This window comes from Herpailurus yagouaroundi, unplaced genomic scaffold (genome assembly GCF_014898765.1).
Source record: "Herpailurus yagouaroundi ecotype Mexico unplaced genomic scaffold, PumYag 100, whole genome shotgun sequence".
Classification (NCBI taxonomy): Eukaryota; Metazoa; Chordata; class Mammalia; order Carnivora; family Felidae; genus Herpailurus; species Herpailurus yagouaroundi.
The window spans coordinates 38,059,206-38,083,111 of record NW_024412391.1 but is presented as its reverse complement, the minus strand read 5'-3'; the positions used below and the strand labels follow the sequence as shown (position 1 = coordinate 38,083,111).

At 39.5% G+C, this 23,906-nt stretch overlaps 1 protein-coding gene across 4 annotated transcripts in view; it reads left to right on the top strand.

Annotated features, from left to right (window-relative positions):
- The window catches only part of BMPER (BMP binding endothelial regulator), a 252,642-nt gene that overhangs the window by 143,248 nt on the left and 85,488 nt on the right, over positions 1–23,906 (top strand). For all 4 annotated transcript variants that reach the window (XM_040472282.1, XM_040472279.1, XM_040472280.1 and 1 more), the window contains exons 9-11: positions 1,210–1,350; positions 3,535–3,639; positions 6,921–6,966. In XM_040472282.1, coding sequence (XP_040328216.1) covers positions 1,210–1,350; positions 3,535–3,639; positions 6,921–6,966 — 292 coding nt within the window. The remainder of the gene's footprint in view (positions 1–1,209; positions 1,351–3,534; positions 3,640–6,920; positions 6,967–23,906) is intronic.

Here is a 23,906-nt window from a genome sequence, read left to right as displayed (position 1 = left end):
GAAGTACCTGTTGAAGTCATAGGATTAACATAGAAGCTGCAGAAGTTACATACGTTGATTTATACAACCTGTTTGAATGAGTTATCTCTCAATACTAACTAAGGAGAGGGCTTGGTCTCATTTCCCTATCATTGGTCTGATACTAATTCCACACTGTGAAGGGATTGTCCATATACCAGGGACCCTGCTTTCCTCCCTCCCTGCCTGCCACCAAGTCTCATAAATATTTTGCTCTTAACATTCATTCTAGCTGATAACCTACTCCAGTGAAATTGAATCTTGTTGGATGGGGAACTAGAAGAGTTTACTTTTCTTAAACTGCTCTGAACTTTTCTTCGACATGTTGTTCAATGAATTGGCAGGCACAATTTACTTGGCTAGAAATCAAGCCATACCTCTTAAAGTTACAGATATAAACTCATCATTTTCAGAGGTTAAGCAACCTGGTTAAGATTACATATTAAAAAAAAAAGATCACATATTTTATAGAAGAGTTTAGAATGGTCAGTTTTGGCATAGCTCATTCAATTCTTCTGTGGACATGGAACACACTAAGGAATTTTATCTTGAGGAGGAACATTAGCTCTTAATTTTTGCTATTTGATTGGATATCATGCCTTTATGCTAAACTCCTCAAAGGTGGCAAATGCCCTTGAGGAGACCCAAGAGAGTCATGTTAATGAAAAGCATGCAAGAGGAAAAGGGCAGGAAGAGGGAAATTGGTTGGCCCATAGTGAATTGGACCTTCTTGCCACACGCTGGCCAGAGTGGAATCATCAGCTTCTTGAACGTTAAATTATAAACACTTGGAAAGTAGTGAGGGTATGCACACTATTCATAGCTTCTTCACCTTCTCATCCAGATATTTAGTCAGCAAATAACATTTTGAAGTAGATGAAAGATTTATTACAACAAATTAAAATATGATTTCTTCAGAATATGTTTTCTTTTTGGGGGGAAGTGGGGGTGAAGAGAATCAAGTAGTCTTTATGCTCAGGGCAGAGTCTGACAGGGGGCTCAAACTCACAAACTGTGAGATCATGACCTGAGCCAAAATCAAGAGTTAGTCACTTAACCAACTGAGCCATGCAGGTGCCCCCAGAATATGTTTTAAAGCAGTTAGTTGTGGATTGTTAAAGGAAGGCCAGGTAAGATGGTTGGTAGAGATGGAAATCATTTTTAATTTCTGGTTTGCCTTTGGGTCCCCAGGACTCTACTGTAGTATGTAAGAAGAAATGCTCCCACCCTGGTGGCTGCATCAGAGGGGAGGAGACCTGTTGTGAAGAGTGCCTCCTGCGAGTGCCTCCAGAAGATGTCAAAGTGTGCAAATTTGGCAACAAGGTTTTCCGGGTATGTCACAAGCCAAGCTCATGGGAACTGTTGTACTATACTGAAATGTAAAAAGCTCCAGATAAAAGGCAGATTGGAGTATTCTATATTTTGTAGACACATATGGGGTGTGTGTGTGTGTGTGTGTGTGTGTGTGTGTGTGTGTGTGTCTGTGCGTGCACAAATGTAATTATTTATATGGCAATATATATACATATTTTTAAAATCAAATATACATGGGGCAGAGAAGCAACTGTTTGAAAAAATGGTTTTCTTCAGCTTTATTTTTGCTTTATGAAGTGTTTTAAGCCTGTAAAACATTATTGCCTTTTCCAAATGTGGTCATCCAGTGATGGGGATTGAGCTGAAGATACCCCTGGACCCCCACCCACCTCCGGATGGTACTGTTATGGGAGCCCAAATGCTGAGGACATCTCATTCAGTCAGAGATGCTCAGTGTCCCTTTCCAAGATCCTGATGGTCCTATAGCTTAATACTTTTGGAACTTTTTACAAAGCTGCTTTTTCAAAGAGAGATTTTCTCACTTGGAAGATATTCAGGTAAGGATGTTCATGCTGGCACAGCCATTGAGCAAAGGTGAGAGAGCCTTGCCCCAACTGACCTAGCACGGTTGTCTCCTGACCATCTGCTACTTATCAAATACTACCCGTAGTTTTCTGACAGCATAGCTGTGCAGTGACCATGTAAACGTCAGGATGAAGATTGTTGTATTTGTCCAAACTGCTTTCCATTTAGTTTTTTGGGTGGAGGGAGTCTTTCTGTACCTGAGGTATCATCTCAGGACATTCTTGAGACTGGGACCCTCAGAATCAAGTCAGATGTGGGAGATCCTCATGTTGTACTTGGCCAGATTTCCTTTTGCATTGATGGAGTTGGAAGGAGAGTCTTGATTCTTATGGAATCAGTAAGAAGACATGATGTGTCATGCCCAAAAGAAGGGGGTCACATGTGTATTGTATTTACACCAGGCTTTCAGAGCCACTCATGTATCCTTTTTACATAAAGTCATTCTTGTGTTTCCAGAGCACCTGGATGCAATAGACCCCCTCTCACAATGGTATTGTGTGCGAAGTGCTTTCAAGGCTCCTGTACAAAGGTTCCTTTATGTGATGAAGCCTAAAATAATTTACAGAGAGTCATCTTTGAAACGCCAAGTCCTAGAAATGTGCACACAGAGAATTTGGACTTGTGAGATGCCCTTTAGGACAGATTCAGTTAGGTCTTTGTTTCTCGAGAAATAAAAGGTTCTAGTAGTCCTTAAATAGCTTCACAATGTGCGAAGGAAAAGGAAGAGGAGTCATCATCAAAATCTGAGATAGTTCCTCTGTTTTTAACAAATTTTTCTGCTTATATCTACAAACTCAGGAAGGAATCTTTGTTTTGTTTTCACATCCAACCCTTGTGCCTGTAATCTACTCTTGCATAAGCTAGGATGCACATCCCTGTGTGTTCTCCAGAGATACAGGGCTTCTTGTGGCTGGGTATTTGGCAACTGCATATTATAGATTCAATGAGCCAAAAATATTCCTCACACAGCCCTTTCTGGGCTAGAAAATGTGTCCCAAGGTGCTATCTAGCTTTTGGGGAGGAAAGTATCAGACAGGCAGGGGCATGGTATCTCGGAGTATTCCATCTGGGCTCCAAATATTTGGATGGTTTGCTGATCAAGTGTCTGCCTGGGCAATGAGAGTCCTGTGAATTAGCCTCTGTTCTTTGAATGGATCATACCCTGTGTGGTCCAGAACCATGTCACATGTGGGAATAAATTCACCACCTTTGTACATCTCAACTGCTGCTGCCTGGAATAGCTTAAACATTTCAGGTCTATCACACAGGAACATTAGACCTTTGCTACTGCATCATGTTCAACTCATGCTTGTCTTCCAGGGTGAAGCTAAGTAAACAATGTAGGAGGAGCACGATGCAAATATGGTTTGGTTAGATGCATAAGAATTCTTTTTATATCCTGGAGGGGGAACACACACACACACACACACACACACACACACCTACACACACCTTCAAATTGGGTAGGTGTAGATAGACACCTCAGAGTAATTTAGGCTGATGATGGATCTCTCACTCAGAGTAAGAAATGCTCTCCTTGGCAGAGAAATCCCAGCCTGTTGGATTAGCTCCCATCAGCCTCCAGCTGATAGCAGAATCTTGTGCTCTCTCCCATAGGATGGAGAGATGTGGTCCTCTGTTAATTGCACCATCTGTGCTTGTGTGAAAGGCAAGACAGAGTGTCGAAAGAAGCAGTGCGTTCCCATCAGCAGCTGCCCGCAGGTATGTCTGGAATGCAGGTTGACTTTTTCTTTACCTTCAGGTCTTGGGAAACGTCCTACCTGTGGCATGGCCACATGCCGTCTTCTGAACACAGAATCTAGATTTCCTGATACTTCTAGGTCCCCCAATAGCCACAAACCCCCTTTGCAAATTTCTCTCCTTCTTTTTTGTACTTCCCACCCAAATTCTAGCCTTGTAGGAAAATAGCTCCTACCTTACACTTGACCCAAGTCTCCTATTTCTCATTGACTTCTCCCACTTCTTTGTTTTAATGTCTCCAACTCCTGTTAGATCTGCTCTCTTGATCCTTTTGCTGGGTTTTCTGTTGAACACCATATTTTTCTCTTTTCTTTTTCCTCTCCCCAAATCAGAGATTTCTTCCCTTCGCCATTCAAAGTGTATGTAGTTGTTTATTAATAAACTCCCCAAGGGGTTTCTCTGGCCTAGCAGCACCCCCGACCCCTTTACTGATGTTTTCCCTCTCTAACCTTGGCCTCCACTGTAGCCCAAAATGGAAATAGTGCCCCTATGGAAATATCTCTTTTCAGAAACCCACAGTTCCAGCATGCTGAAGAAAGCAATCATTATCTTCTACGGCTTGAGCTTCATTGAGTTCACCTCAGCAACTTGAAACCTTTCAAGGTTTTATGCATTTTGGGAAAATGTCAAACCTATTCAGTACCTTCCAGTGAATGAAAAAATATATCCATATATTCAGGACATGTCCTCCCTTCTCTGTTATAGACAGCTTTTAATTTTATGCACATCTGTTATTATTATAAACAAAAAGTTGCTGTTTTTACTTGAGTGCCAAATGAGGCACAAAAAAACAACAGCTGTTGCTATTGCACAACTGAATGAAGGGGGGAGAGAAAAAAAGGGGGGAAAAAACCCTAATTAGTCTTGCTTTAAAAAGCCTCAGACATAAAACTGAAAATCTCCCATAAAAGAAAAAAAAAAAGGGAGATACAATAAGTAGACTTGAACATGGTCTGCTTATAAATATTCATTGGGAAAAATGGGATCACATCATTTATGCCAGTCCTTGGGGAACCCTCAGTGCTAATGAACTCCTGCAGCACATGTTGGTAATAATGGGCTTCCTTATTCTACAAGACAAAAACAGGATGCTGTGCCAACCTGGTGGCTCAAGTAACTAGCCCCAACAGGCAATGGTGGAGTTTCCAGCTTTACTTGAGTCCTGCCACTTGTGGCAGGGTTGATGGGTTTCATTGTCCTCTTGCTGTGGGGAGGTCAGCGTTCTTTATGTCCGTGGCATCTTGTTAGCATCTCCTCTGTGGGGGCCTCATTTGAGCCAGGAGCATCCAGCTCTCCAAGTGCAGACCTTTCCTCCCCCTTCTGGTCTTGTCAAAGCTTGTCTGGGCCCGGCTCCTGCCCCAGGGGCCACCTTTCTGCTTCTAGGCATCTTTCCAGCCTTTCCTCCGGTTTACATTTTCCCTCCTCAGGGGCCAACATAGGACTTTGGAAGATAACTTAGTTCTACCATGGAAACCCTGTTAAATGCTTATTTCCCCCTCCCTTGCATTGCCTGGGGAAATTTAATTTTTTTTTTTTTTTTTTTTTTTTTTTTTTTTTTAAAGAAGCAGACTATATTCCCTGCTCTGTTCTTCCTGGCTACTGCTCCTCTTTTTTTTTTTTTTTTTTTCCAGAAGTGTGGGTGCCTTGTTGAAGGGTCTTATGGTTGGACTTCCTGTCCATCCTCCCCTGAAGCCCTCCCCAGAGGCAAAGGAGTGCCTTTTGTGAAAAGGCCTGTAGGGCGTTCCAGTGAGGACGGGTCATTATAACACTTCCATCTCATCATCACTGATGCATACTGAGACTTTCTGTATAGTCACAGGACATTACTCTGTTAATGTTGAGACCACCCCTCTGAGTTGAGTGCTGTTACTAGACCCTTCTTACCAGTGAGGTCACATGTCCAGAGTTTTACAACATATAACTTGGGAGCCTAGACTTCATAGCTTGTGCTTGATTTATTCCTTATATGATTCAGTGAGATTACCAGCCGCACTCAGTTCCAGGAGAAAGGAGATGGCAGTTTCTGCCAAGGTGCAGATGTGGGGGTTCATATAGTCACCCTCTATTAAGGCCTTGGTTCAAATTGTTCTGTACTCCCTCGAGGCCACTACTCCAGGGGGAGCCAACCTCATTGATTTTGGCTAGAGCAGACTTCATTTGATCTTGTCCTCAGCTTCTTTCAGTCACAAGAAACTAAAAGGGGCCTCTGTGCCAAATAGAAATGAATAGAGCTTTAGGCAATGAAAATAGGTCCTAATGCCCCAAACCAAGGGAGAGCTGAGTGAGCTGAGAGACTAAGTTTTAAGTCACAAAGTTGTCATAGCTTTTAATGTACCATTTTAGGCCTGGCTCTGATGCAAAAATGAATCAGATGATGTTCTAGTTCCTCAATTATCAACCAGCATTTTTTAAGTCAGTATGATTTTTTTTTTGAGTACCTAAATCTATTCTATATGCAATTCATCAGTAGTGGCAATTGACCACATTTCTTTTTGTCTCTGAGCTTCATTGAGTCAGAGATAAGACAATGCCATTTTCTGATGTCGGCCCTGAGAGTATGTTTCCTTTTTTTAACGTCATGCATTAAAAAAAAATGAGAAACAATGGAATATAGGAGATTACATTTTATTTCCAGAAAGGTAATGGAAAATTACTCAGCATTTCAAAACCCTCAGCTTCATTGCCTTTGACTAGATAACAGTGACTTAACATGGATAGCATACCACTTGATGAAAGAAGAAATCCTGAATGAATGTGATCTGCAGCACAGATATTGTCCATATCCATAGGCCTGTGCTTGGGTTATGATGTACTGTTTGGGCCCCTCCAACAAGCAAAGACAGAATGAAGGCCTCACATGGATCGAGAGGTTGATAGACGATTCTCATTTTTATGTGTGTGCTTGGTCTCTAGAGGACTAGTCTGGATATAAGTGAAAAGGTATAATCCAGACTGTCTGCATCTTCCCTCCATGTGAAAAAAATCACACCAGTGAGTCCTTTAGATATTGTATTTCTCAGAGGATAAGAACAGGAAAGCTTTCTGAATGACTTTGCCTGGCGTTAGAACCTGATACTTCTAAGTTCATTTTCACTATCATCATCACCATCTGAGCATTGAGTTCAAATATAGCTCGGACTGATTTCATTAGTTGAACTGGTATTTTAAAAAGTTTTGTCTTCAGCATGCCCTGTTTCTTAACATTAAGCTCTTGTGTTTTTTGTTTTTTTCCTCTTGATTAGGGTAAAATTCTCAACAGGAAAGGATGCTGTCCTATTTGCACTGAAAGTAAGTTTACTCCTTTGGAAATTGCTATTAATATTTGCTTCACCTTTTATAATTCAGCAAGAAAAATGGTGGTATAAGTTTTTGCACCTTTTGTGTCTCTAGGTATGGGATGGGGTCATCGCACTTTTCTACAGACTTTAAATCAGTTGGAATCCCCTCTCAGAAGCACCACTGAATAGTTCCATTAGAGTTTGTTGCTAATAGAAATTTAGAAGTTAAATGGTCTGATGAGGTTTTAAGAAGGACCACATAACTTAATATGCATTTTAAGTAATAGCGTCTGCAGTCATAGCAGTTAAGATGATATCCAGTAAAACAAACAATATACATAATCTAGGAGGGATTTTCCTTGTATCATTATAAAGCCAAACACCCACACTTATTTCCTCCTCTCCAACCCCACCCTCTTTACCATTTCACCTTGGCACGTTTGGTGCTGCTATTGGCAGAGTTAAACAAGAGGTCTTTAGAGTGGCAATGGTTTGGCCATCCTGTTATTTTTTTAATGTTTATTTATTTATTTTGAGAGAGAGACAGAGGGAGAGACAGAGTGCACGCTTGTGTAAGCAGGGGAGGGGCAGAGAGAGGGAGAAAACAGACTAGTGTTTCTCTCCTCTGCCAGCATGGAGCCCAACATAGGGCTTGATCCCATAAACCGTGAGATCGTGACCTGCACTAAAATTAAGAGTCAGCTGCTTAATTGACTGAGCCACCCAGGCACTCCAATCCTGTTCTTTTTAACGGAGTTCTTGAAGGTTCTGTCCCCAAAATGGCTTATTCTGAAAGCTGACTGAGACTGCACTGCTAATCACTCAGAGCATAGCAACAAGTTCAGTGTTATCCCCACATGTAGACATATGACTAGCAAATTGCCATTTTAGTCCTCTTCAAATTCATATGGCGTTGAGACAGCTTGCACTTTGTCTATTTACTTATTTATTTGTTTATTTATTTATTTATTTTAGCTTCATGTGTGCAGCTTTATAATTCAACATCTGAATACACTACAAAGTAATTACCACAAGTCTAGTTATCATCCATCACCACAGAATTGACCTTCTTCATCCATTTCATACACATACCTTTCCCCCATCACCTTCCCCTCTGGTAACCACTAGTCTGTTCTCTGTATCTCTGAGGTTTTTAAAAATTTTGTTTCTTTGCTTTCGATTATACGTATGAGTGAAATCACGTGGTATTTATCTTTCTTCATCTGACTTATTTCACTTAGCATAATACCCCCAAGGTCCATCTGTGTTGTCACAAATGCAAGATTTCATTCTTTTTGATGGCTGAATGATATTCCATTATAGAAATATACCACATCTTCTTTATCCATTCATGTATTAGTAGACACTTAGATTGTTTCCATATCTTGGCTGTTGTAAATAATGCTGCAATGAACATAGAAGTGCAGATATATTTTCAAATTAGCATTTTTGTATTCTTCAGAAAAATACCCAGATGTGGAATAGCTGGGTCATATGGTAGAATTTCCTGAAGAATCTCTATACTATTTTCCACACTGGTTACACCAATTTACACTCCCACAAACAGTGTACGAGGATTGTTTTTTCTCCACATCCTCTCTAACACTTGTTATTTCTTGTCTTTTTGATAATTGCCACTCTAGCAGCTGTTAGGTGATATCTCATTGTGATTTTGATTTTCATTTCCATAACAATTAGTGATGTTGAACATCTTTTCAAGTGCCTGTTGGCCATCTGGATGTCTTCTTTGGAGAACCCTCTATTCAGAGCGTTTGCCCATTTTTTAAAATTGGGTTCTTTGTTTTTTCATTGTTGAGTTATATGAGTTCCTTATATAGTTTGAATAGTAATCCTTTATCAGCTCTATGGTATGCAAATATCTTCTCTCATTCAGTAAGTTGTCTTTTCATTTTGAAGATGGTTTTCTTTGTTGTGCAGAAGCTTTTTAGTTTGATGTAGTCCCACTTGTTTATTTTTGCTTCTGTTTTCCTTGCTTTTGGAGTCAGATTCACAAAGACGTCCCTAAGACATGTCAAGGAGTTTATTGCCTGTGTTTTCTTCTAGGAATTTTGCGGTTTCAGGTTCTACGTTGAAATCTTTAAACTCAGTTGAGTTAATTTTTTTCTTTTTTTTTTATTATATGAAATTTATTGTCCAATTAGTTTCCATACAACATCCAGTGCTCATCCCAAACGATGCCCTCTTCAATGCCCATCACCTCCCCTCCCCTCCCTCCCACCCCCCATCAACCCTCAGTTTGTTCTCAGTTTTGTTCTCAGTTTTTAAGAGTCTCTTCTGCTCTGGCTCTCTCCCACTCTAACCTCATTTTTTTTTTCCTTCCCCTCCCCCATGGGTTTCTGTTAAGTTTCTCAGGATCCACATAAGGGTGAAAACATATGGTATCTGTCTTTCTCTATATGGCTTATTTCACTTAGCATAACACCCAGTTGAGTTAATTTTTGTGTATAGTAAAGATAGAGGTCTAGTTTCATTCTTTTCCATGTAGCTGTTCGGTTTTCCTACAGTCATTTATTGAAGAGATTGTCCTTTCTCCATCTTATGTTCTTGGCTCCTCTGTCATACATTAATTGTCCATTTATGTATAGGTTTGTTTCTGGGCCCTCAGTCCTACTCCATTTATCTGCATGTCTGTTTTTGTACCAAAAAAATATGATTACTATAGCTTTGTAGTAAGTTTGAAATCAGGGAGTGTGATACCTGCAGTTTTGTTTTTCTTTCTCAAGATTGCTTTGGCTATTTGGGGTCTTTTGTGGTTCCATACAAATTTTAGTATTATTTGTTCTAGATGTGTAAGAAATGCATTTTGATAGGGATTGCATTAAATCTGTAGATTGCCTCAGGTAGTATGGGCATTTTAACAATATTAATTCTTCTAATCCATGAATATGAAATATCTTTCCCTTTATTTGTGTCTCCTTCAATTTCTTTCATCAGTGTCTTATAGTTTTCAGTGTACAGGTCTTTCATTTCCTTGGTTAAATTTATTTCTGGATATTTTATTCTTTTTGATACAATTGTGAGTGAAAAATTTTTAAAAATTCTCTTTGTGATGTTTTGTTATTAGTGTGCAGAAATGCCCAGATTTCTGAATACTGATTTTGTACCCTGAAAGTTTACTTCATTCATTTATTAGTTCTAATTTTTTTTGGTGGATTCTTTAGGGTTTCCTCTATATAGTATCATGTCATCTGCAAATAATGATCGTTTTTCTCTTTCCTTTCTGATTTGGATGATTTTTATTTCTTTTTCTGGCCTAATTGCTTTGGGTAGTCCTTCCAGTACTACGTGGTGAGAGGGGCATTCTTATCTGGTTCCTGATCTTCGAAGAAAAGCTTTTAGCTTTTCGTGGTTGAGTATGATGTTAGCTATAAGATTGTCATATATGACTTAATGTTGAGGTATATTCCTTCTATATACACTTTGCTGAAAGTTTTTATCATAAATGGATGTTGACTTTTGTAAAATGATTTTTTTTGCATCTATTGAGATTATATTATTTTTATCCTTCATTTTGTTAATGTGATGTATCACATTGATTGATTTGTGGTTGTTGAATACATTCTTGCATCCCTGGAATAAATCCTACTTGATTATGTATATGATCCTTTTAATGTGTTTTTGGATTTGATTTGATGATGTTTTGTTGAGGATTTTTACATCTATGTTTATCAAGGATAGTGGTCTGTAATTTCCTTTTGGGTGGTGTCCTTATCTAGTTTTGATATCAGGGTAATGGTAGCCTTAAAAATGTGTTTGGAAGCTTTTCCTCCTCTTCAATTTTTTGGAAAATTTTGAGAAGAATAGGTATTGAATCTTCGAACGTTTGGTAGAATTCACCAATGAAGCTCTCTGGTCCTGAATTTTTGTTTTGGGGGAGATTTTTAATTATTGTTTCAATTTCCTTACAAAAAAGTCATCTATTCAGAATTTATATTTCTTCATGATTTAGTCTTAGAGGATTGTATGTTTCTAGGAATTTATCCATTTCTTCTAGGATATTCAGCTTGTTGTCATATAATTGTTGATAGCAGTTTCCTATCATCTTTTATATTTCTCTGAGGTCAATTTTAACTTTTCCACTTTCATTTATGATCTTATTTCTTTGAGTCTCTTTTCTTTTTTTTCTTGGCTTGTTTAGCTAAGGGTTTGTCAATTTTATTTATTTTTTCAAAGAACCAGCTCTTAGTTTCATTGATCTTTTTAATTGTCTTTTTAGTCTTGATTTCATTTATTTCCACTGTGATCATTATTATTTCCTTCCTTCTACTAGTTTTGGGCTTTGTCCTTTTTTTCAGTTCCTTTAGTTATAAAATTAGATTGTTTATTTGAGATTTTTCTTGTTTCTTGAGATAGGTCTGTATTGCTGTGAACTTCCCTCTTAGAACCACTTTTGTTGCATTGCATAGGTTTTGGTATGCTGCATTTCTGCTTTCACTTGTCTAGTTATTTTTGGATTTTTCCTTTGATTTCTTTGATGACTTATTGGTTGCTAAGTAGCATGTTGTTTAATCTTCATGTTTTTGTATTTCCTTTTTTTTTCTTGTAATTAATTTCTAGTTCCATACCATTGTGGTTGGAAAAGATACTTGATATGATTTCAATTTTCTTGAATTTATTGAGACTTTTATGGTTCAACATGTGCCCTGTCCTGGAGAATGTTCCATGTGTACTTGAGAAAAATGTGTATTCTGCTGGTTTTGGAAGGAATGTTCTGTATAATACCTAACTATTAAGTCCATCTGGTTTAATGTGTTATTTAGGGCTGATGTTTCTTTATGGATTTTTTGTCAGAATGATCTATCCATTGATGAAAATGGGATATTAAAGTCTTCCATTATGGTATTTCTTTCCATTTTTCCCTTTAGTTCTGTTAATATTTGCCTTATATATCTTGGTACTCCTATGTTGGGTACATATATATTTCTAAATGTTACATGTTATGATGTAACATTTAATATAAACTTAATAAATCGTTTAATATAAATAAACATGACATTAACATAAAAATGTTATATCTTCTCTCTGCATTGACACTTTTATTTTTATGTAAATACCCTTCTTTGCCTTTTATTAGTCTTTTTTTTTTTAATTTTTTTAACATTTATTTATTTTTGAGAGACAGAGATAAAGCACAACAGGGGAGGAGCAGAGAGAGAGAGGGAGACACAGAATCCAAAGCAGCCTCCAGGCTCTGAGCTGTCAGCACAGAGCCTGATGCGGGGCTCGAACTCACAGACTGTGAGATCTTGACCTGAGCTGAAGTCAGCCACTTAGCCAACTGCGCCACCCAGGCACAGTCTTTGTTTCAAAGTCTATTTTGTCTGATATGAATATGACTACTCCAGCTTTCTTTTCATTTTCATTTGCATGGGATATGCATGGGATATCTGATATGATAGATAGTCTGTGTGTGTCTTAATGCTGAAGTGAGTTTCTTATACTCTCTTGTAGGCAGATAGTTTTCTGAAGTGTTTCATCAAAAGGGGAGTATTAATAATGTCACTGTCAAAGTGTTTTAATAAGCAGGATTAACAAATCCATGAAATCAATTAGAAAGTATTTTATAAACTAGTTAACCTTAGAGAAGTGAGCTTAGATGATGGCTGAAAGCAGCTTTCATATGGGCACAAGTTTGTTTATTCCACATGTTTAAAATCAGAGTTTATAGCTAAAAGGTATCCTGGTGTGTGTTTTTTTTTTTTTTTTGACAATAGATACATATGTGATATATTATAAATATATATATTGTATATATATCACACTATCTATGATAGAGAGCTATTAAACAATTATACATTCTACACTAGATAAAAATGTTGATTGAATTAATGAAAATGAAATTGTAGATTTAGTAAAATAATTTTTATTTAAAGAGAATGACATACATAAAACAACTCAAAGAAAGCCAACCAAGTATGCCTTAGTAGAGCCCAACAGTTAGTGCAGGAAGAAGAATAACCTATGACTAACACACCAATTGATTTCAAAATGTGTATAAATTATTACATTTAATCAACCTCCCAGAAACTCTGTGAGGAAACTTTGTTTTTGGATGGTCTGGAGGCTACCTCCAGCTTCTTTCCTTTCTAGATGAGCAGAGTAGAATTTAAATTGGTGAAGTTTTCCTCTATAGCCATGTCAGTGAAGATGTTTGCATTTCTCTAGAAAGCATTTCCTTATTGAAGCAGACAAAGTTCAGAGGAACTCCTAAGATTTCCTAGCTAAGCTCTTCAATTTGTGTGAGCACAGATAAGTTACATCTGCTAATCACAGTGCTGTCAGACAGGATCATTGCTTATCAGTTTAATAAAAACATTGGACTAGTCTTGTGCAGAAACAGCACAAATCTTGAATTATCTGACTTTATGTTACAAGAATCAAGGTGATGATTATTGAGATAGTTGAACAAAAAGTTACATTTCATTATTAGTTTATCCACTATGAACTAGCCTTGCCAAACCTATAACAATGGTGGTTTATCAGAAAAAAAATGAGAAAAAGAATAGAAGGATGGACATGACAAAATAATACCAAGTTTTTAACAGGTCATATTAACTATTGTATTTGTAAACCTTATGTCACTAAGAGAGGCAATTGGCAAAGGACAAAACCATCCAGCTGTTGGGGCACCGGGGAGACCATTGACCCTGTGCACCTGCATCCAGCAGGTCAGTGCGGGAAGAGCCCAGGCATGTGGTTCTTGGTCCAAATCTACGTGATATCATCAGATGGCTATTTCTCAATTTCCTTTGGTGTCCTTTCCATCTGTTTACTCTCTCTTGCTCTCCAGCAGTTCTTCCACCGATGCTATAAAACACATTCTGTTGGCAAAGTTTATTTATTTAGATTGAGTTAAGAGATGGGATGACTTCCAATTTTTTAAAGCAGTGCCCAGATTTTCCTAACACATTCAGGTAGACATATTCTGATGTCCCTTAGCTGTGTCCTAAAGATATTCTATTTTGAAATTCCTTTGGCATTATATCCAGGATCCAGAACAAACGTTGGGCTCATTTTTTCCTAATCTGTCATTTACAAAAGCTCTTCTTACATATGGGTTTCTAGAGAAGACCAACGAAGTACAAACTAAGTTTAGTGTTTTCTATACTGAGAAAAGTGACTGGTTTCTATCTTATTCAAACAAAATCACACACAACCATACACACCCTATTAGTTGCTGCAATTTTCAACCTCAGTGCTATGTAGTTTGACTAGGTAATTCTTTGTTGTGGGCTATGTCCTGCACATTGTATGCTGTTTGGTAGCATCTCTGATGTCTACGAACTAGAGGCCAGTAGCACTTCTCTCCTGGAGATTTTGGCAATCAACAGTGTCTCCAGACATTGCCAAACGTCCCCTGGGGGTCATTTGCGACCCCCTTCCCAGGGCAAATGGTTGAGAATGATCGATACTCTTAACAAGGGTAACAGCAGGGTGAATGCAGACATGAACACCTGTGGTACGTGTAACTTACTCTCAACACCCAATGAATAGATGAAGTAGGAGAACAAACCTGGTATAAAAACGCAGACTAGAAGCCTCTGGATTTAGTTGAGTGTGTTTATATTTTCATTGTTTAGCCCTCCAAAAAAATTATAAAGGCATAATTAATCTTGACTGGTTAAAAGTCACCATCTTTGCTTTAGTTGCTAGGAAGCTAGAAATAAATTTGTAGCCCACCTCTAATAGCATGCAGCTTTTGAGTAACAAGTGACTCCTTACTTTGCCTTAAATGTCTCCCCTTATGTGATTTGAATCATTTAGTATGTATGCCCATAAGCTATTCACAATCCTTCTTGGAAGGAGGCAAGAATAAATACTTAGATTCATATATAGTTTCATACACAAATGAAAAGGATTGATTATATGGCTTCAAATAGTCTAAAACTTACTTTGATTATCTGTTGTCATTAAATGAGTGTCATATTATTTCCGGCACAGGTGACACTGGATTGTCTGTTTCTAAAATCCCGCCTAATTGCTGCCTTATTGACTGGGTTAGTCTGTCTTGGTAGTGTTTGGGGCTCTTGCAGACCCCTGAAAAGAATAGCAAAGAGGAAACTTGACGTAAATGTGTAGAACATTTTCACAGGCTTCTCTGCGAAAGTAGTAATTTGCAGTTCATTAGGTAAAAAGCAGCAATTAGGCTAAACCTTGTTGTACTCCCCGTGGTAGAGCCGTCTTTGTGGGGTTGATCTGAAAGGGCAATGATAATTCTATCAAAATTAAAAAAAAAAGTCATATTAAAATCAGACCTGAAGGAAGAATGAAAAGCATTGTTGTCTTTTAATAACATGGACGTTCTCTCTCCTTGTCCAAATGAAAAGAATTAAATCTGGTTTGGGTGATTTATTTAAAATAAAATATTTGAAGTAAGCTAAATAAACTTTAGAAAGCTTTCATGCAAATGCTGTTTCTTGCCAAAGTAAGAGCTATAGCCTAGAGCGGATCCCACTCTGCCTGTGCTGGGAGTCACAGGACTGTGAACTGGGTGCCAAGAAGGCCACTGTCTGTTGTGCATGTAGCGCTTGGTTTAAGTAAAATGCTATCTTACTGTGAGTTGGCAAAGTAGTAGGTGAAAGCTTGACCTAACCACCCAACAGCGAGACTTGAATCGGGTAAATTCTTTGCTGGCAGAATGTCAGTTTTCAGGCATGGAAATAATACTTAGTGGCAAAGTTTTCACTGATAAGAGAGGGGTGTGTGTGTGTGTGTGTGTGTGTGCGTGTGTAGACAGGGAGAGAGGGAGGGAGAGACAGAGACAGAGAGACACGGACTCTGAGAGAGAATTAAATCTCTTAACCATCTACAAGACCAGAGGCAACGAAAAGCAGCCCAGATGTGGATGCCCAAACTCAGACCCCATAGATTCAATAAGCTGTGCCTCTAGCTACATTAGCCCTAACCATCAGAATCCCAACTCAAAAGGAAAGTTCAAGATTACATAACACAAAGGCGGGTACGGTATACTGAGCACAGATGTGCATTTAATTGACATAACCTCAGCTACACGTCCCACAAGTAACAGGAAATATCAGATTTCAGCAACTCAGGGTGCAAGGAGGCTCACAGTTGCCAGGTGACTTTTTAAACCCTCCCCCAGGGTTAGTTTCCAGCTGTGCACAGCATTAGTGTGCCTGCTCTCAGAGAGGGCCCTGCCTGCTGCGTGCACCCAGGACAGGGGCTGTGGAATTGCCCTGGTTGGTTTTGGCACACCTTACTTAACTCCCCGGGCATGCCTACAGGTATCTCCAATTAAAGAGTGGCTGTAGGAGGGGGACTGCAACAACAATTTAACCAAACTGTGACCTCGAGGCCCACTTTATGAGAAATCTCCACTGACAGAGGTTCTGCAAATTAGTAATTCTGTGTTGGAGCAAGGTTTCTGGCCCCTGAGACTGTAGGCAACTCCAGGTCCCTTAACGCCAAGGGTCTGTCCTTAACTCGGGAAAGCAAGGAAATTTGAAACCAGAGCTCAAGATGCTTGTAGAATAAGAATTTGGGGTGTTGACTTTAACCCTGCCAAGGAGGTGTTAAGCTAAGTGGCCACTGAAGTTTCTGCCGGAGCATCTGGAGTTGGGTTTGTCGCCACTCCTGAGGCTCAACCAGCAGACAGAGGTGGCAAATAAAACCCAACTGTGTCACACGTGGTGGCTAGGAAATCCCACACCAGCAGGAGCAGCATTGGAAGGGACATGAGGACACCAGTTTGTTGTCTGTTTTTTATGCTGTTCTGTTGTAAGGGATACCGTTACTTTACAATTTCTGGCCATGGGTTGGTGAAAAGCTGAAAGAGGGGCCTGAGGTTATCAGGGGTCATCTTTTATCTACCACCTGTTGTAGTCCATACAGGGTGTAAGTGCTTGGTAAGTTCTGATGGTTTAGTTAACAGTCATCATCATCATCAAATAATAATGGCAAGAAACGCAGGAGCAGCAGCAGCAGCAGCTAATATTTATTTAGCATCTGCTGTGTCTAGCCACTTTCGTGGGCTGTCTCGTTTGATCTTCTTTATTTGATACTCACAGCCATTTTATAGTCAAGTGATGTTATCAGCTCCATTTTAAAGCTGAGGAACTGAGGCTTAGTGGTTAAGAAGTATGCCCAAGGTAAGTGTGGAGCCTGAATTCCTATAGTGAAATCTGGCCCCAGGGCCTGGGCTGGAATATCTACCATTGCCTTATTTGTCATTTTATACAGTTTAACAACCAGTTGCAATTGGGAAAGGAAGAGAAGGTCCGGAGGGCTTTATAAAGGTTAAGGATTAGAAATTGGAGAAGGATGTTAGGAGGAGTTTCCAATTTAATAGCATTTCCCTCCACCCTACCCTGGAGGAAATGCCCACTTCAGTGCCCAGGCTTTGATCTACGTGGTGACACCTCCACGCCTGCTTGGGTGCAGAGTGGTAATAGTTGGTGTTCTCTGTACTCCACTGCCAAATCATACTGGCTTGGTTTTCCATGTCCACTAAGTTTTCCAGATTCCACCCCACCCCTCACCCCCCCCCCCGTCTGGCAACTCAGGTTGAGGTATTTTCAGTGACAAGACCTTTCCAAATTTTCATACTTACAGTATTAAAATACTATAGTTTTAAACTTGAAATAACTGTGTAGAATTTCCACCAGGAGTAAGAAAGAAGAGTAGAGTTGCTCTGTCACTCAAACTCATCACCATTTCAGCACCAAAGAATTGTATAAATGAATGAACCTTTATTATGGGGTCAACCTGTTCACCTTCCAGGTGAGGAAACTGAGGCTCTTTGGTAACATTAACTGGAAGAGCTGAATGACAACCTGTGTTGTTGTTGTTGTTGTTGTTGTTGTTGTTGTTGTTGTTAACTTTCTAGTCCAATATTCATTCTTACATAACATATGGCCTCCTTGGGTCTTTGCTTAGGAAAATATTCTTTATTTTTATGTTTTTAATGTTTATTTTTGAGAGAGAGAGACAGAGTATGAGCAGGGGAGGGGCAGAGAGAGAGAGAGGGAGACACAGAATCTGAAGCAGGCTCCAGGCTCTGACTTGTCAGTACAGAGCCCAACCTGGGGCTTGAACTCATGAACTGTGAGATCATGACCTAAGCAGAAGTCGGGCACTCAACTGACTGAGCCACCCAGGTGCACCAGGAAAATATTCTTTTTTTTTTTTAATGTTTATTTTTGAGAGAGACAGAGTGTGAGTGGGGGAGGGGCAGAGAGCGAGGGAGACACAGAATCCGAAGCAGGCTCCAGGCTCTGAGCTGTCAGCACAGAGCCTGACACAGGGCTCGAACCCACAAACCGTGAGATCATGACCTGAGCCGAAGCCGGACGCTCAACCTACTGAGCCACCCAGGCGCCCCTGAAAGAATATGTTTTGAAAAAGATACATAAATTCATTACTAGACATCTGGTACATTTAATCAAGGCTGCCATCTTGAATTTTGGAAAAAGATGCATATACCCAGTTTTGACTGAAAGAACTGGTGACTAAACCCCCTTAGCATTGGTGTACCTAAAATACAGTGAAGTGACCAAACAAACAATATAGACCCTAGATTCTGAAATGAATATTTCACTTTACAGAAAACACTGTATAATAAATTATGCATTACTGTATGCAAAGCCGAGGCAGATTTATTCCTCTCTGGAGGTCACGTCTACTAAGAGCAAAACAAGAACAACAAAAACTGCTACATCTCTTGCCACTAAAATTGGTCCTATTGCCAGTAAAGATTTATTGGGTGTAAGTCTGTGTCAGTCTGTGTTGTGATGAACATTCTCTGTGTATCCTGTCCTCTGATCCTCACAATGATCCACGGAGTAGAAGCTCCATTTTACAAATGAGAGATCTAAGAGTCCGAAAAATAAATAGGGTGAGGGCAGCTGATACGCTGCTCTATGGGACTCCAAAGCCAACACTTATGAGAACTATTCTATGTTCTCTGTTGACTACATTTTTATTCGTTTAGAGGTTTGCCTCCAAACATACATGAAGTTTGCCAATTTCTTTTCTCTCTGCATGACTAGCGGCTTCTGTTTGAAAGCACTTGTATTTGCTCACCTTTTAAAAACGTTATCTACATTTAGTAGGTCACTTAACCTCCAGTCTCTTGGGTTACAACACTTGAGTTCTAACCTTCCCTGGGAGTTTGGAGAAATGACTCACTAGCTGCACTATGTAGTTCCCTTTGATGTGAAGTTTTTATTTATGAGTACTATCATTCTTTCTTCTTATCACAATCCCTTCTTACTACTCTCCGCCCCCAGCCACTCTGCCCCTGCTCCACTCCTCTGCTCTGCCTTTCCACATCTGTCCTGAGAACACATATCTCTTCTCCTTTTATTTTTCACCTTCTCATCCTGTGAGCTCACAGCTCTGCCTCCACAGCACCCCTCCTGGAGTTGCTCTCTCATTCAGGTTTCTGATTTCTGAGGACCTTCACATACGACTTCTTGACAAGATGCTAATATGGTAGATCTCAGCTCCTAATTTTTTTGGAGACCACATTCTTCCAAAGGACTGCATTTGAATTTTATTAACAGTTGCTACCATTGATTCTCTTAATTGTGTTGGTTGGGAGTTGGATGGAGAAATGAACGGCTGATTCCAACCCCTATCTGTTGACTGAATTCTGGCACCCCCATTAACCCAGCTGCACAGATTTGGGACCTTAATGTTATTTCTCATCGTTTTGGCCTTTGTCCCCCACGTTGCTAATAAGTCATCAAATCTGCTTGATTGTCTCTTTGTGTTGTTTTTCTAATAAATAATTCCTTTCCCATTTCCATAGCGGCCAGAGCTTTCACCTATTGACTGCAACTAACCTCTGTCTTTTCTCCTTCAGCCCTTTCTGTAGGGCCCTGGCCTTCACAAGAACTCCGGCTTCCTTCACTATCTCTCGCAGTTTCCCAAAGTTTGTTTTATAAAACACTAGTGCCGAGGAAGAGTAATGAATAATATTTCAAAACAAGCTTCTGTGATTAAGTACATGAGGAAAATGCTGGGTCAAGTAAACTTAAATATGTCTCTTTGCTGCGGAATTGGCAGGGTCCTTTATATGCCAATGTGCAGGGTAAACTTTCAGGAGGGTGATAGACTACGGAGTACCTCCTGAACTAATTTGAGCTGCCGAGATTTTTTTTAATTTCTACTTATTTTGGCAGAGTCACAGGCAGGATTGATGTTTCATAGGGAACACATTAAAGAATGTTGGTTCTTTGGAATACATTTAAACTTTTCATGCTGGCAATAAATCTCAGGCCAATTTATTTAGACGTTTTGGGTGTCTCACATCTCCCGAAGTAACTCCCCACTCTGGTCAGATCGGTGTCCTGCTCTTCTTCTGCAAGCTGCCCCGTGACTTGATTAACCTTCTTCTTTTGGCCTAGAAGGCGTACTCTGTTGTAGCCCCAGATCTACATTTTTTTTTTTAATTTTTGGTTTTTATTTATTTTTGGGACAGAGAGAGACAGAGCATGAACGGGGGAGGGGCAGAGAGAGAGGGAGACACAGAATCGGAAACAGGCTCCAGGCTCTGAGCCATCAGCCCAGAGCCCGACGCGGGGCTCGAACTCACGGACCGTGAGATCGTGACCTGGCTGAAGTCGGACGCTTAACCGACTGCGCCACCCAGGCGCCCCTATATGTCTTTTATAGATGGACTCAACTCACGTTGCCTTTTCAACAAGTCTATGTTTTACATGTATGCTGCAGTCTTATCCAGCCCTATTTTCACCAGCAGTGGATATTGACTTGCTGGATTTGCATACTATTTATAATAATAAAACTAATAGTAACTACTCTCTGAGCGTCTATTACATTCTCAGCACTTTTCCAATACTGTCTTTATCTTTATAACCAACCTGCAAGGTAATTGTTTTTAGGACCACGTTATAGGTGAACAAACTTGAGGTGATACTAGGTAGTCTGTGCATGATTTTGTAGTCTTTAAGTGGCAAGACTAGGATGCAAACCCAGGACTGTCTTCAATGCAACATATTTCATGTTTGCAAAGCTCTAAAGTGAGATTAACTTACAGATTGAAGCCCACCTCTTTCAGCTCAGGTGCACAGCCCTCAAGTGATAAATAATAATTTCTAGTTTATAGACAGCAGACATATTAAGGTCAGAGCTTGGATGGCAAGAGAGATAAAACTGAATCTTCTCTAGCAAGTTTGGTGAGTTTCCAGTATTCTGGAAGGCCCTCTGGAGGAAATGGATAAAAAGCTGGTACAGATCCTGAGTTTAGGAATGTGTAATGTAGTTGGGGAGATGAAATATAAACATATCAAATAAGAGAACCATATAATATCATTTATAATTAACTTCTAGATAGTGTTCTTAAGCTAAAGGTGATGGATTCCTTGATCAGTCTTGGGACAGAGAGTCCATGAACCTCTACATTTGAGTGGATACGTTTCTGTGCATTTGGGAGGAAGAATGGCTCACACATTTCTTCAGATCCCCAAAGAGCTTTGTGATCCCAGCTAGTTCACAACAACTGAGCAGGATGCTGTGTACAGGGTATAAGTGGAGGCATCAAGTGGTGATGAGGAAGGCACTGGCCTCAGAGCTGCAGAGCTGGGTTGGACTCTGTCTTTACTGCTTTTGGCCGAGTGACCACGGGCAATATGGCAATGTCTCTGAACGCATTGCTAAGAAATTAGGGTAATAATATACAGCGTGCAGAGAAGTAGTGAGGATTAAAGGGGATAGCCAAAATGTGGAAAGCATCTGGCATGGTTCCTGGCATAAACTAGTCACTTTAGACTACTCACCTCAGCTATCACTAAATGTATTAGTCTCCTATTGCTGCTATACAAATTACCACAGACTTTGTGGCTTGAGATAACACATATTGTTCTGAAGATCAGAATCTGAAGTGGTTCTGAATGGGCAGAATCAAGGTATCAGCAGGGCTGTGTTTCTTCTGGAAGCTCTGGTGGAGAACCTGTTTGTTTGTTTGTTTGTTTTCATCTTTTTTTAACACCTAGAGGCTTTTAACACCTTTTTGGCTTGAGACCCTATTCTGTCTTCAAAACCAGCGATGGCAAGCTGAGTCCACCTTGTGCTATGTCACTGTGACGCTCATTTTTCTGCCTTTGTCTTTCACTTCTGAGGATGCTTGTGATAATGTTCATCCTGCCTGGATTATCCAGGATAATCTCTCCATCTCAAGGTCAGCTGATTAACAGCCTTAATTTCATCTGCAGCCTTAATTCCTTTTTTTTTGAGAGCATTAATGAATGATCCAATTGGTTAACTGGTTAAGGAAAATCCTGTTGATAACCTGCTGTATGTTAGTCATTACCCATCTATTTTAGTAAGTTCAGTGTGGGCAGTTTAGCTTTTTCTGCTAACATGTATTCTTTAATTAATTAACCCATTCATTCAACAAATATATATGGATAGCTAACTTGTATTATAGCAGGCATTGCTGTGAGTAATGCAAGATGAATCCATGTAATACATATGTATATACCTCCAACTTACGAGGAAGTGTGCCAGGCACTGAGAACAGAACTTACGTATAAGGAGTTTAAAACCTGATTTGGGAATTAAGGATACATTCTAACTATAAGTTATGGAAGAAATTGATTTATCATAAGCCTGCAGTGGATTTGGTGGTGACATTTTTAACCCTCAAACTGAAAAACATAATGCATCTGTAGGATGGAGCATTTGAAGTTAAGGCTGTCCCAGATAATCTGAACCATTGGTCAGTTTTGCTTGGGGGACTTAGAGGGATGCTGCGTCATTGGGGAAGGCACTGTGCGGAGTTGGCATTTGAACCAGGAAGTGAAGGATCCATGTACTGTGAACTGTCAAGTGTGGGACAGGCACAGGATACTGCAGGGGGGAAGGTGAGAGGAAGCACTGGGCTCCGTTGGGGAGGCCCTAGAAAGTCAGCCATGGCTTTGGGGTTAGGTGTATTTCAGATTAGATCTTGAAGGTATGGACTGCTTTCTTTGATTTTCTGTTTGAGACTGGTGAGTATATGGAAAATATGTGAAAAGAACTTTACATTCTTAACGGTATCCCTACTCAACTTAATATATGTGTGTGTGTGTGTGTGTGTGTGTGTGTGTGTGTATATATATATGTATATATATATATACACACACACTATATATTCCTATATATACACTATATATACCTCTATATACGTATACATATATATACACATATATATGTATACGTATATATAGGTATATATAGTATATACTATATATGTACACTATATATACTATATACACTATATGTATATACATACGTATGTATATATATGTATATACATACATATGTATATATATGTATATACATATGTATATACATACATATGTATATACATATGTATATATATGTATATATATGTATATACATATATATAGTGTATATATATAGTGTATATATATGTATATATAGTGTATATATATATATGTATATTAGTTTCAGGTGCCTATTCAACTTTTGAAAATCAGTTTTTCTTATATAGATTTGTAAGTCTGTCTGGTGAATTATAAATTTGTAGAAAGAAACCTACTACCGGCTTTCTGCTCACCCTCGCCCCCATTCGCACAGTAAAGTTAGATTACATTTTTAGTTAAGAAGACAAAGATGCAAAATCTTCTAGGAATCCAGGTGCCGCTTGTTGGAGCATCTGTTGGCCCCTGGAGTGCGCAGGGCAACAGCTGTCAGGGACACCTGTGCGTGAGGCCAGAGCCTCCTGCATGCAGAAGTTCAGTTTCTGCTGGGGCACTCACAGCCTTTTTATGTCAGAGGCTTACGTCATGTTCAGGAGGAGCGTAGACCAACAGCATCAGGGCTTGTGTTAAGGGCAGTGTTTCTAATCCCAGCCTTTCCCGGTTCTTTACCCAAATTTGGCACATCATCACGAAGCTTACCCACCTGGGGTTCCCTGCATGACCCAAGGACCCACAGTCCCAC